Consider the following 13,344-nt stretch of genomic DNA (forward strand, 5'->3'; position numbering starts at 1 on the left):
AATCCCAAGCTCTCAACATCTCTCTAACTTCCTCCACTGTTGAACTTTTAAAGCAGAACTTCAATTTCCAATGGAATGATTCCTCCATTAGATACCTAGGTATAAATCTCACAGCTAAGATAGATACTTTATACAGTCATAACTATCCCCCGATGTACCGTAAGCTAGAAACAGATCTTCAGACTTGGTCCAAACTTCCCATATCATGGCTAGGCAAGATACACGCTGCCAAAATGACACTATTGCCCAGATTACTTTATCTGTTTAGATCCCTACCAATCCCCATTCGTAAGGATCATCTCTCGACCTTCCAAAACAAAATCCTAAAGTTCATCTGGGGTAAGAAAGGTTATAGACTAGCTCGCAATATCCTTTTTGCCCACAGGAAGAAAGGTGGATTAGGCCTGCCACATCTGTTCCGATACTACCAAGCAGCCAGACTAACACAGTTATCCGTAATCTACTCCAAATATGAGAAGCCAGACTGGATCCATATTGAGAATCAGGCAGTCCCCACTTTTACCCTAGACTTCTTACTGTGGACCCCCCAGAAAAACAGACCAGCTATCCTGTCCCCAACCCTCTCTCATTCATTTAAACTGTGGGATTCCCTGCCCTACTCTGCCTCCTTGGTCTCAACAATTAAACCTCTAACTCATATTTTTAACAACCCTCACTTCCCTCCAGGGTACAATGTATTAGCCTTCAAATGGTGGGTCGATAAGGGCCTTTATAGGATAGGACACTTCTTCACAGCAACAGGACCAATCACCTTATAATTTTTTATAAAGAAACTAAGCCTACCTAAGACCGAAATTTTTCGGTTTCATCAGATTCAACATTTTCTACACTCCCTTTGCAAAGGGGACTCAAACCCCCCGACCTTTACAGAATACGAACTTTGGTGCGGTCAAGCCATGGACCAAAAGGGGGGGGATCTCCTTGGTGTACACATCTCTCACCACTCCCAAAACAAAGGCGCCCTATATGGTTGCTTGGGAAACTGACTTATCTTTTCAATGGCCATTGGACAAATGGCACTCAATGGGGGCTAAATCCTTCCGGGGTCTGCTCAACACAAACCTTATGGAAGCAGGGACTAAAGTACTAACCAGATGGTATTACACGCCAGCCAGAATCGCATACATGTTCCCAACAGCCAGTCCTCTCTGCTTCAGGGACTGCCTGCTTACAGGGACAATGTCGTATATTTGGTGGGAATGTCCAAGAATTCGCCCCTTTTGGAAGAAAGTTTTCAATCTGATTGAAAGGCTGATTGGTTCCAAGGTCCCCCACGGTGGCTCTTCTTAATGATCCCATTCCCCATCTTTCCAAACCCTCCAGCAGATTAGCCCAATTTGTACTTCTGGGAGACAAAATTTCCATAGCCAGGAATTGGAAGGAACTAGGGGTTTCTTTTACAACAGCCAAGAGAAAGATTTCCTGGATTATGTCTCAGGAGAGGCTGGCCAGTCTGCTGGAGGACACATCTGATAGATTCATAGCCACCTGGGAGCCCTGGGCCCGATTAATGGGCCTAACCAACTTTCCATATGTATGAACTTCTCTTATTGAACCCGGTCCGAGCAGTGACGCTCTTCCCACCCCTACCCCCTCTCTGTCTCCCCCCTCTTTCTCTTTTCTTGCCTTTTGTTCTCACATTTCCTCTCGGTATCTATACTTTGGACTAAGGTTAGTCCGGAAAGGTATATAATTTCTGTAAACGTCTCTTAGGGAATGTTTGATGGTTAGCATGAAGAGTCATCCGTGACTTGCTTTAGTTTGCTCCACCCTGCAGTGGAGCTGCAGATCATCTCATGGGCTGATAAGCTGGCAGATCAGAAGTGCTCTGGTACGAGATAGACAATTTCCTTTTATTTATCTCTTTCTATATTTATAATTTGTGGGCGCCAGCCTACCCCGACACAGTGTGATCCCATTTGGGGTGCCGGAGGTTTTAGGCGGCGACCCGTTTCTCTCTTTTCCATAATTCCTAATATTCATGCCAGTCCGTACCAGACATAGATGATATCTCTTGTATTTTTTTTTTTTTTTTTTAACAACACAGCTACCGGTTTATACTGTTTGCCTGTATTTTATGACATGTTTACCATGTTTTTCATGTATAAATGAGACGACATGTTGTCGCTGTCTATTGTCTGGACTTTATTCTGTAACAAATAAAAACCTTTTGAAAGTAAAATATTTACAAAAATGTGAGGGGTGTATTCACTTTTGTGAAATACTGTATATATAAAATATAGGTGTAAAAAAATAGAAGTCCATAATGTCCATACATGCAGAAATGCATGTTGAGAACAGAAACAGTGGGGTCCACTACCAGGACAGGTCCTTTTAAATACTTTTTTTTTTGTTGGATATAACTCTGCAAAGAGTTTGAGGAATTAATATATTTTCAGGATTTGGCCAATCATCGTGTATTGCACAGGAAAAAGTAATTCTAGATTTCACCAGCCATTTTGTGCTCACAGAAGCTTGTTTAGGTTGAGGAGATTCCAGTGCTGCTAGGCATAAGCTAGTAAGCACTGCATCAATAAGTGAACTCACAGTAGATAGCATATGGGGTGTAGCCTTAGTTTGTGTCTCATAACATGCATATGGTAAAGTTTGCTCTGCAGCATCCTCTTCTATGTCCAACTCTCCTTTCTCAATATCTTTTTCAAAAGACTTCCTGGAAGGAACAAATATCACCCATTATGGTGGACACATCCCCCAAAAGGTCTTCAGGGTCTGGTTGCCGAAGGAATGGACCTGTATAGGTCCCTGTGGCTAACTACACTCATTGCATAACATGCTAAGGAGAGAGCCGAAGGAAGGGTCCAGTGTCTGAAGCAAACATTACAGACTGGCCCCGCTGCTGCGAGATCAAGGTGTGGTTCTCAACATGTATGTAACCAATCTGGAAACTACTAGTGAGCCCTGAAGAGAAGGAGAGGGGAAAAAAAAAAAAAAGCATGGATATTTATAGGGGTATCAGTCATAGCAGTGAAGAAAAATAAAAGAATAGTTTAAAAAATGTACCATAAGAGGAGGTTCATCACCTAGTGACACTAGCAAAAACAAGTCCAACAGAGTGGGTGTGGTTAGACGAGGGTGCACAGAGAGCATTTCCACAAAAGTTTTTGCCAGAGTCCAATCTCCTGAAGAATGTAATCTATGGTCTATGACAGGGATATGCAATTAGTGGACCTCCAGCTGTTGCAGAACTACAAGTCCCATGAGGCATAGCAAGACTCTGAAAGCCACACACGACACCCAGAGGCAGAGGCATGATGGGACTTGTAGTTTTGCAACAGCTGGAGGTCCGCTAATTACATATCCCTGGTCTATGACTACAAGTCTTGAGTTCTGTGCTGTATGAATAAGTATTTTTGAGGAACCATGGCAGAGGTTCCTTTACATTTTGACTGTGGATTATATGCTTTCACCCCTTGGTGGGGGCACTGGCAAACAAAGTTATTAGGTCATCCCATATAATCCCTCCCACTCTCAGCAATCCTCAGTTGTTTCATAGCAAGCAATCATAGGAAAACATCAGGGCGAAGAGATGGGTGGATGGTGTGCTGTACAGTACTTAATGTAAAAGATTTTACAGGCAGAGTAAAAAGTTTTTTCTTTAATCATGCAATACAGGCTCCTCTAAGTCATGGTGGGCAAAACAGCAGTAATTTGGGGCGGGCAGCCTCACTCAAATGTGGCATTTGATCAGGGTTTAGACAAAACCAAACCTCTGAAGGCCCAATTGACCCCACCTACAAAATAGCAAAGCTACTTCATACCCAGGGATTAGCAGATGTCTGTCGGGAACTGAACCCCCACCAGATGGGATTTTTACCCATTACTCCTACCCACACAACACATATGCTAGAATTGACCACATCCTTGTTCCTTCCCCCTATTGCTATGCATGCTCAAATTAAAGACACGGCCCTATCAGATCAACAAACTATGGGATAGATTTATGGACTTTTTATTTCTTTTGTTTTTACTAGTAATGGCAGCGACTTTTAGCGGGACTGCGACATTGCAGCGGACAGATCTGACACAGACACTTCTGGGGACCAGTGACCCCAATACAGTGATCAGTGCTAAAAAATTTTTTTTAAAAAGCACCATCACTGTATAAATGACACTGGCAGGGAAAGGGTTAACATCAGGGGCAAAGGATTAACGGTGTTCCCTGAAAGTGCTTTCTTACTGAGCTGGGATGGACTGACTCAAGGAAGAGAAATCTGTGTTTTTGATTAGCATGCAAAACAGATCTCTCTCCCTTTCGCTTACAGAATTACAGTCTGCTGGTTTACATAGGCAGACCGCCGTTCTGTCTCTCCAGAGAATAATTGCGGGCAGCCGTCGGACCTGCTGATTGGCCCGCGCACCCCAGAGCCGATGGAGCAAATCACATACAGGTACATGATTTAGCGCTAAAGGGCTGCCCTGCTGCAGTACATCTACATGGGGCTGTTCTTAAGCGGTTAAGGAAAAACTTTCTTCAATGGGATATCGGTGGGCAGAACTCAGCATAGCAATAAACTCTGAAAGTTGAGACTTCTGTAGTAGGAATGGCATGTAGGCATCTTCCTTGGCTGATGCCTCTCCCTCCAGTATCATGGCCGACTCATAAGCCGCGTACACACGGGCGGACTGTCTGGCCTACTTAGTCCGCCGAAACACATTTCAGCGGACAGTCCGCTCGTGTGTGGGCTTCAGCGGACTTTTTCAGCGTGCAGTCTGGCAGACTAAGTATTTCGGAATTTCCGTAATACTGTCCGTCGAACTCGCATTTCGGCGGACAATCCGCCCGTGTGTGTGCCAGTCCGCCGTACTTTTGAAATGAGTGGACTTTTCCCGCCCGGAGAAAAGTCCGCTCATTTTGAGCGGGTATCCAGGTAGGTGGGGCCCGTGAAGGAGACGTCGCTGGCCCCGCCGCCTGGTATAGACTTAAAGGGGAACCCCCAACGCCGAAAAAAATCGGCGTGGGGTCCCCCCCAAGTCCACAACAGACCCTTGTCCGAGCACGCTACCCGGCCGGCCAGGAAAGGGGGGCGAGCGCCCCCCTCCTGACCCGTACCAGGCCGCGCGCCCTCAACATGGGGGGGTGCCTTGGGGAAGGGGGGGCCCGGCAGAAGAACCGAAGAGGGGGACAAGACCCCCGAAGTCGGGAGAAGAGGCCGGCGGCGAGGAAGAAAGCCGGACTCCTCCACTAGCAAAAGAGCTACAAGAAGATAGCGGAGGAGTCCGGCGAGAAGACCCCCGAAGACGGAAGACACCCGGAGCTGTGCAATAAAGTATTTTATCTCGTGTGTTGTGTTTTTTTTGGTACTTTTATTTTACAGGTGAATGGGTAGGGGACATTGTACCCCATACTCATTCACATAGGGTGGGGGGCCGGTATCCGGGGGCCCCCTTATTAAAGGGGGCTCCCGGATTCCAATAAGCCCCCCGCCCGCAGACCCCGACAACCAACGGCCAGGGTTGTCGGGAAGAGGCCCTTGTCCTTATTAACATGGGGACAAGGTGCTTTGGGGTGGGGGGGCCGTGCGGCCCCCCCTTCGCCAAGACACCCCTCTATGTTGAGGGCACGCGGCCTGGTACGGCTCAGGAGGGGGGGGGGGGCGCTCGCTCGCCCCCCTTTCCTGGCCGGCCGGGTAGCATGCTCGGGCAAGGGTCTGTTGTGGACTTGGGGGGGACCCCCACGCCGATTTTTTTCAGCGTTGGGGTTCCCCTTTAAGTCCATTCCAGGCGGCGGGGCCAGTGACGTCTCCTTCGCGGGCCCCGCCTACCTGGAGACGCGCTCGAAATGAGCGGACTTTCCTTTGCGTGTGTGGGCGAGTCCGTTCATTTCAAAAGTAGGGCGGATAGTATGGCGGACTTAGTACGCCGTATTAGTCCGCTCAAAAAGTGGTGTGTGTGGTCAAGTCCGTTCATTCGAAAGTATGACGGACTGTCCGTCGGATTGTCTGACGGACTAAGTTGGCCAGACAGTCCGCCCCGTGTGTACGCGGCTATAGGCAAAATCAAAGACTGATGCCAGAGGGGTAAAGCACACGACTGACTCCTAGTCCAAGGCCTCAACAGGATCAGAATATCTGCCCATGAACTCACACTTTCTAGACAGGAAGGATGAGGTAGGCGTGGATAAAGGTCCTGTTGAACAGATGTATACCGGGCTATTGAGACCATCTGATCCCTTTGTGAATAAAATGTCCCCTATGGGGTAGTCAGGAACTCTACTCAGCAGTGGTCCAGGATGGCCCAGTGCATTCACCTTTAGGCTGCTGTAATTCATTTCAGACATATACTACTATGAAACATTCCACCAGTGAGAACAAGATGTTGCTTAACTGGCATCCTGAATCAAAAGAGGAAGAGGCAGGGAATGCTTGTGCATGGACTTTAGGCACAGGTACAGGAGTACAGTGCCAATAGAGCAAATTGCGCTACAGCATCACACCAGATGCTCTCCAGCTGACAAGTAAACTTGTGCCAAACTCAATCAACCCCACCAACCTCGACTTGCTGCCAGAAGGCCTTTTTACACTCAAAAGGATTAAATGGGCACCCTGGGTGAATGCTTAAAGGGCCTCCCTCTACTTTCCACTTCAGAAGCAGAAGAGGGAGCTTTAGCCCCATTCTGGCTGACCCCCTTTGGTGTGCATACCCTTGCAGGATCATTCAGAAACTGGGCTATGTACCATGAACAACACCAGGCTCTGTACCTGTAAAGAACCCTGTGATTTATTCCACATGCTACACTATGTGCCAAGGGAAAAAGTTCACAGCAGAATCCAGTGCAAAGCAACATTAAAAGCTGGCCCAAATCTTTTACTAGGCAGGGTCTGTGTATGGTCCACCAGGACTGAGGAGTCCACTGATATGGAAGAGAAGAGGTCCATTACCTCAAAACACAAAAAAAAAAAAAATGGAGGCTAGCTGGCATTGGGAAGGGTTCTATAGCCGACGTTGCTGTAGCCTCTTTTCTAGCAGTCACCTGAAGGCAGCTGTATATAACACAGTCTTAATATTTTAAAGAAACCTGTGTCCTGTACAATAAGGAAATATAGACTGCTACACAGTAGAGCTCTATTTATATGTAGCCGTAGCATAACGATTAAGTTAAATTGAGGTACCTCATGTTCCATACTATGCAACTCTGCTTTTAGTTTATCAACTTAAAGGTTCGGTACAGAATTGCTTTTAGCCCCAAGTATACGTTAAAGTGGTTGTAAATCCTCTCATATATCCAGTGAAGTGAATAGCTTCAAGTGTTACACAATTCTCCCACATAAGTTTTACTTCTTTATCTGCAGCCATCCCTTCAAAAGTACAGATTTGTGATAAAATCCTTCTGCGAAGCACAGAGGAGGGGGTGGAGAGCTGCAGTTAGTGTGAGAGAGCTGACTGGAGGAAAGGGACACACTGCAAAAGGAAGGATACAGAGCTGTGTTCTAAATAGACAAGCTGTGTGCTGAGCTCCCTTCACAAATTTATCTCATGTGTCGGGAAAACACTAGATATGTGCTTTGTTCAGATTTCATTACTGGAGGTTTACAACCACTTTAATCTGCATATCAAAAACACAATCTACATGGGATGCAGGCTAGCCGGAAAAAAAAAAAAAAAAGCAGTTATTACTGCTCCGAAAGAAGAAATCTCTAAAAAGAACAAAGAAGAAAAGAGACCAGCTATACATTTTAATATATTTTTTCCCAGATTCACTTTATGCAACACGCAAATAATCTTCCGTTACAAAAAAAAAAACACATACAAATATATTTGTATAACAGAATATTTTGTAAATATATTTTTACCATATACTTTGCTATGTTACAATAATGAGCAAAATGTCCTCCAGGTATTGAAAAGATGTCTTTTCTACATAAAATACTCCGTAAAAATAGCAGGTTGCCAAGATACACACCAGAAACTATCCAGTGCTGTATAAGTTAAAACAACAGACTAAAGCCTAAACCATTTTTTTATTTTATTATAGTTTCTGAAGGAATAGATCCTCTTTATTTGTGGTTTGTGTTCCCATGAAGGATATTTACCCTAATTTACTGTAAGAGCAGAAAATGAGGAGATAATATCCAGTTGGCAAACTGATACAAAAACACATTTTTACAGTAAAAATGCACAAGAGTTAAAATAAATTGTCAGATCATTACGGTGTCTTCTGGTCCCCCTGATAGATGCTCAAGTTATTTTTGCCCTGCTATAAAGGAACAGGTATAGATAAAATATATCCAACAATATCATGGACAGTATTTATTTCCCAAAATAACAAAAAAAATTCTGGAATTGGGATTTAACAGAAAGTCATTGTCAGTGTTATTGTTTAAATACAAAATCTGATTTTATAACAGGATTACAAAATTAGACAATTCCTCTAAACCACTTTGATGCTATTTACATGTATTAAAAAAAAAAAAAAAAAAAAAAAAGATTTGAAGAAAAACCCTATAAAAATCTCATAGCATCTTGCTAATAATGGCAGTTAACAAGTACCAAGCACTTTTCAGTTCATGAATGAGTCCCATTAGAATAGTTTGACTCTCCCTGGTTGGGATGAGGAGGGGGAGGAGGAGGGGGAGGAGGAGGGGGAGGTGGTGGGGGCTGATGGTAATTCTGCATATAGGAAAAATGCATGTTTTGTTCAGGCCAAACCATGTTCGGAGGAGGAAAAGGAGGAGTAGGATAATTCTGCATATTTTGATAGTGTCCATAGAAATGGGGAGGTGGAGGTTGGTGACCATTATTTGCATAGGTCATAGAGTAATCCTGAGGACCAGTATTATGGTAGGCGTAATGCTGGTGCATATGTGGTCCCGGAAACTGCGGTGGAAAGTACTGCTCTTGATGTTGTCTAAATGTATTTCCATGCATTTGAGAACCTCGTCCACTGGAGAAGCGTGGTGCAGAACCATTTCTTGAGTAGGGTCTTGAAAATTTCGGGCCCCCGTAATTCTGGTTAGACTCCTGAGAAGATGCTGTTTTAAGGAAAAAAAAAAAAAAAAAAAAAAAAAAAACCTTAATGTAAACAATATTTTAGGAATAACCTTTTAAAAAGGTAACTATGAAGTCAGAATTTTTCAACTGCATCCTTCAACATACCAGCCACCGTACACACACTCAACACTTCTAGGAAAGAACATCTAGATTAGAGCGTATATTGAATCAAAAATTACAAACGTTTTATCTTTTAGGTCTGTGAAGGGTCCTGGAAAACCTAGAGCCCTGGAGGACTGTTTTTTGAAAAGGCCGAGGTAAGTATCAAGTTTTTTTGGCAGGCAAACTAAACAGGGGTTTAACCACTTCAGCCCCGGACCAATTAACAGCCTAAGGACCAGAGGTCTTTTTACAATTTCGCGGTCATGCAATGTTGTACCTAAACGAAATTTGTGTCATTTTCTTCCGACAAATAGAGCTTTCTTTTGATGCCATTTGATTGCCTCTGCGATTTTTATTTTTTGCGATATAAATGGAAAAAGACCTAAAATTTTGAGAAAAAAAATGATATATTTTCTACTTTTTGTTATAAGAAAAATCGAATAAACTCAATTTTAGTCATACATTTAGGGCAAAATTTATTCAGCCACATGTCTTTAGTAAAAAAAAATGTCAATAAGCGTATATTTCTTGGTTTGCGCAAAAGTTATAGCGTCTTGTGTACCTATGTGTACCTATGTGTTAGAGTAGTGTTTGGTGCACTTACTTTTAGTCTTCTCCTCATAGTCCGGTCAAAAAGACCGCCACGAGGAGAATGACATCACTTCCTCCCTGCCTGTGTATACAATACACAGTGGGAGGAAGCTTCTCATTCGCCAGGAGCGATCGAGAGGGGGTGCCCAGAAACGAACAGCCATCCCCTCATCCCGGATGGCTCCTGAAGCGAAACGGACCTCCGTATCCAGCGGGAGGGGGTCCGATCGGACCCCCCACCCGCTGGAAGACAAGCACGTGCTTGTGCCTGTACGTGCCATTGCAATGACGTATATTGGCAATACGGCAGCCCTTAAGTGGTTAAGCTGTTATTTTGAGGGGAACCCATGGGACAGAAATATAAGTGCTGTCACAGTATTTTTTGTTTTTAAAAGGGGGAGGCTCTGGGGCATCCCTACTGTTTCTGGCCTTAAAAAAAAAAAAAAAAAAAAAGGAAAGAGTTCAGTCTTTACAAGCTGTGAAATTGTTCCAGGTTACGGTCTTGATGGATAGTAAAACAAAATGTGAACGCCCAATAAATTTGGAAACCACGCCTTTAAAACCAAACAATCGTGCTACCTGTATTTAGAACTGAAAAAATTTTCTTCAAGTTCAAAAGACTATTTGTTAGCTACTAGGGCTAAAAACAACTACAGACAAGCAGCATCTGTCACAGCCTAGAGGCACTGCCTCACTCTCCTAAGAGAGTGTTGATGGATGGACTGATTACAAACATGATCCTGTTAAGGTGGATTTATAGTGTTGAGCAGCCCATAGATGACTACTTTCTTACTCTCCACGGTGGGGAGCCTTCCTGGCCAGCAGAAGGCAATGATTACTGCTAGCGCCTATAGCTGCAGCCATTAAATGGAATGTAGTAAATCCAATAGGCTTGTTGTAACCAAGTCGACTTATGGGTCAGCCTAACCATACTTTGATTATACTACCATACTTAGTCGGGGCCTTGTTCTAAGGTAAGTATTTCATAATGAGCTAGTATGCGGTGCATACTAGCCCATTATGCCTTTTCCCTTGCAGGTATGAAAAAAAAAAAAAAAAAATGGGCGTTTTTTTTTTTTTGCAAAATTGATTTGTTTAAACCCATCAATGTATGCAATCGAGAGATACATACATAAATACATACATACATACATACATACATACATACATATACACACACACATATCCATCTATATATATATAGATCTATATAAAAATAAAAAAATTATATTTATTAAACCTCAGTACACATCGCTTAACTGTGTTATCCTGGTGCAGTGATCTACAGTTATTCAACTGTGTGAAACATAATTTGTTACTTATATAGGCTAGATTGTTAATTATATAAATTGTTAATTATACAGACACATTTTGGGATAAATGAGTTAATTTATCCTTGGGTGTTTTTTTCCCCCCCATCTTAAATGCTACCAACTTAAACTTTCCATCAACATACATCCCTATGCTAGCCAAAAAAAAATAAAAATAAAGTAAAAAAATGTGCTTTTTGGCTGGCGCTACACTTAAAAAATAGGATTTTTTTTGTACTCACCGTAAAATCCTTTTCTCTGTAATTCACCGACTGACACAGCTCCTCTCTTAGCCATTGGGTTGTTCCGCCACCTTTAGGAGAAGACTATGCATTACATAGAACTTTTAGTGACACCCAAGGGGCGGTCCCTTAGGTAACAGCCCCCCAGCCTGCCATGCAGCCATCAGTACGTCAACAAGCAGTATAACATAAAAGAAATGTGGAGAGGCATAGCCTGATTGCTCTCAGCTCGAGCATATTGATCAGCAACTTGGATTCCTCTGTCGACCAGAGGCCCAGAGTCGACTGAACTCCCATTACTCCACCCTAGCCGGATAGGTTGGCGTCCGTTGTGATCACCGTCCATTTCAGAGGTGGGAACGACTTCCCAGACTGAAGTAACGGGGGCCTCAGCCACCAGAGCAGGGAATCCCTGACTAACTGGCTCACCTGGATCTGTCGGTCCAGGGACAACGGAGATTTGTCCCACTTTGTCAAAATCTCCTTCTGCCGCACTCTAGTGTAAAAATGGGCATACGGTACCGCCTCGAAGGAGGCCACCATGAGTCCCAGGACTCCCATGCAGAAGCGAAGCGATGACCACTTGCGGTTCATCAGCAGCTTTACCGCGGCGCCGAGAGTCTTCAGCTTGTCTGAAGGGAGAAACGCTCTCGCTTCCATGGAGTCCAGCAGCAAGCCTAGGTACTCCAAACGCTGAGTCAGTGCGATCACTGACTTTTTTAGGTTCAACAGCCACCCAAATTCCTGCAGGGTCTGCATGGTGATCGCCACATCCTCCGCTAACACGGAAGATGCTCTCAGGAGGAGATCGTCTAGGTAACCCACGATCTCGAACCCGCGTTGCCGTAGCAATGCCAAAACAGTAGCCAATACCTTGGTAAAAAGAGAGAGCCAAACAGGTAGTGGGCTTCCCCAACTGCAAAATTGCATAAACGTCTGATGCTGGAGGCATATGGGTATGTGCAGGTATGCATCCTGGATGTCTAAGGACGTCAGGGAGTCCCCTTGATGGAGTGCAGCAACTACTGAGCAAACTGATTCCATTCTGAACCTCTGTACTTTTACAAAGTAACTGAGGGCTTTCAGGTCCAAGATTGGATGTACCCCTTCCTTCTTGGAAACTACAAACAGGTTTGTGTAGAACCCCTGGAAACATTCCAAGACCAGAAAAGGTACAATCACCCCACGATTCAGGAGGTCCCTTACCGCCCCCAATAGGGTCTCCCAGCGAGCCAGGAGTACGGGTATGCTGGAGGGGAAGAATCTGTTTTGTGGCCAAGAGAGGAACTCTATCTTGTAGCCGGAGGAAATCAGATTGTAGACCCATTGGTCAGACAGTCGAGAGGACTACCGGGCTGCAAACTTCCGAAGGCGACCGCCCCAACTGAGTTGTGAGTGGGGGTAAACCTTCAAGCGGTAGCACTTTTGTTCGCAGGCTTGTAGTTCCAGGGACGCTTCTGTCCTTCCGTGGCTGCCCTGTTGGGTTGGGGACATTTGGCCGAAGCTCCGGGCGGACGAAAACTGGAGTTAGTACTTACCGGTAACTCCTTTTCCGGTGGTCTTCCAGGACAGCCCTTGAGAGATGGAGCTCCTCCCATCGACACAGGAAACACATTGCCACAGTTCAAAAGGCGGTCCCTCAGGTCCCTGGTCAGTCATTCACCAAGAACCGAAGGATGGAACTGAAAAACATATAAACCATAACAGGTAATAACATTAGTACATCACTATAATCAAATAAAGGGTGGGATCGTGCTGTCCTGGAAGACCACCGGAAAAGGAGTTACCGGTAAGTACTAACTCCAGTTTTCCCAAGTGTTCTTCCAGGACAGCCCTTGAGAGGATCCCCAAGTACTTACCAGATTAGGGGGGGGGGACCACGGCCTGGAGGACTTTCCTCCCAAAGGCCTGATCCTGACTAGACATTAAGTCCAGTCGGTAATGCCTTGTAAAGGTGGAAAAGCTTGACCATGTGGCTGCTTTACATACCTGCTCCGGGGTGGCACCAGCTCTTTCTGCCCAGGATGCAGACAACGCTCTTGTGGAGTGAGCTTTAACACCCTCAGGAG

The 13,344-nt window shown here is 44.7% G+C and overlaps 1 protein-coding gene across 2 annotated transcripts in view; it reads right to left on the minus strand.

Moving 5' to 3' along the window:
• Positions 1–7,702: 7,702 nt before the first annotated feature.
• NAF1 (nuclear assembly factor 1 ribonucleoprotein) overlaps positions 7,703–13,344 on the minus strand; it is a 129,897-nt gene continuing 124,255 nt past the window's right edge. For both annotated transcript variants that reach the window (XM_077477145.1, XM_077477146.1), the window contains exon 9: positions 7,703–9,011. In XM_077477145.1, coding sequence (XP_077333271.1) covers positions 8,545–9,011 — 467 coding nt within the window. In that variant the 3' untranslated portion in view covers positions 7,703–8,544. The remainder of the gene's footprint in view (positions 9,012–13,344) is intronic.

This window comes from Lithobates pipiens, unplaced genomic scaffold (assembly GCF_037356315.1).
Source record: "Lithobates pipiens isolate NorthernLeopardFrog02 unplaced genomic scaffold, aLitPip1_a1.2 Scaffold_13, whole genome shotgun sequence".
Classification (NCBI taxonomy): Eukaryota; Metazoa; Chordata; class Amphibia; order Anura; family Ranidae; genus Lithobates; species Lithobates pipiens.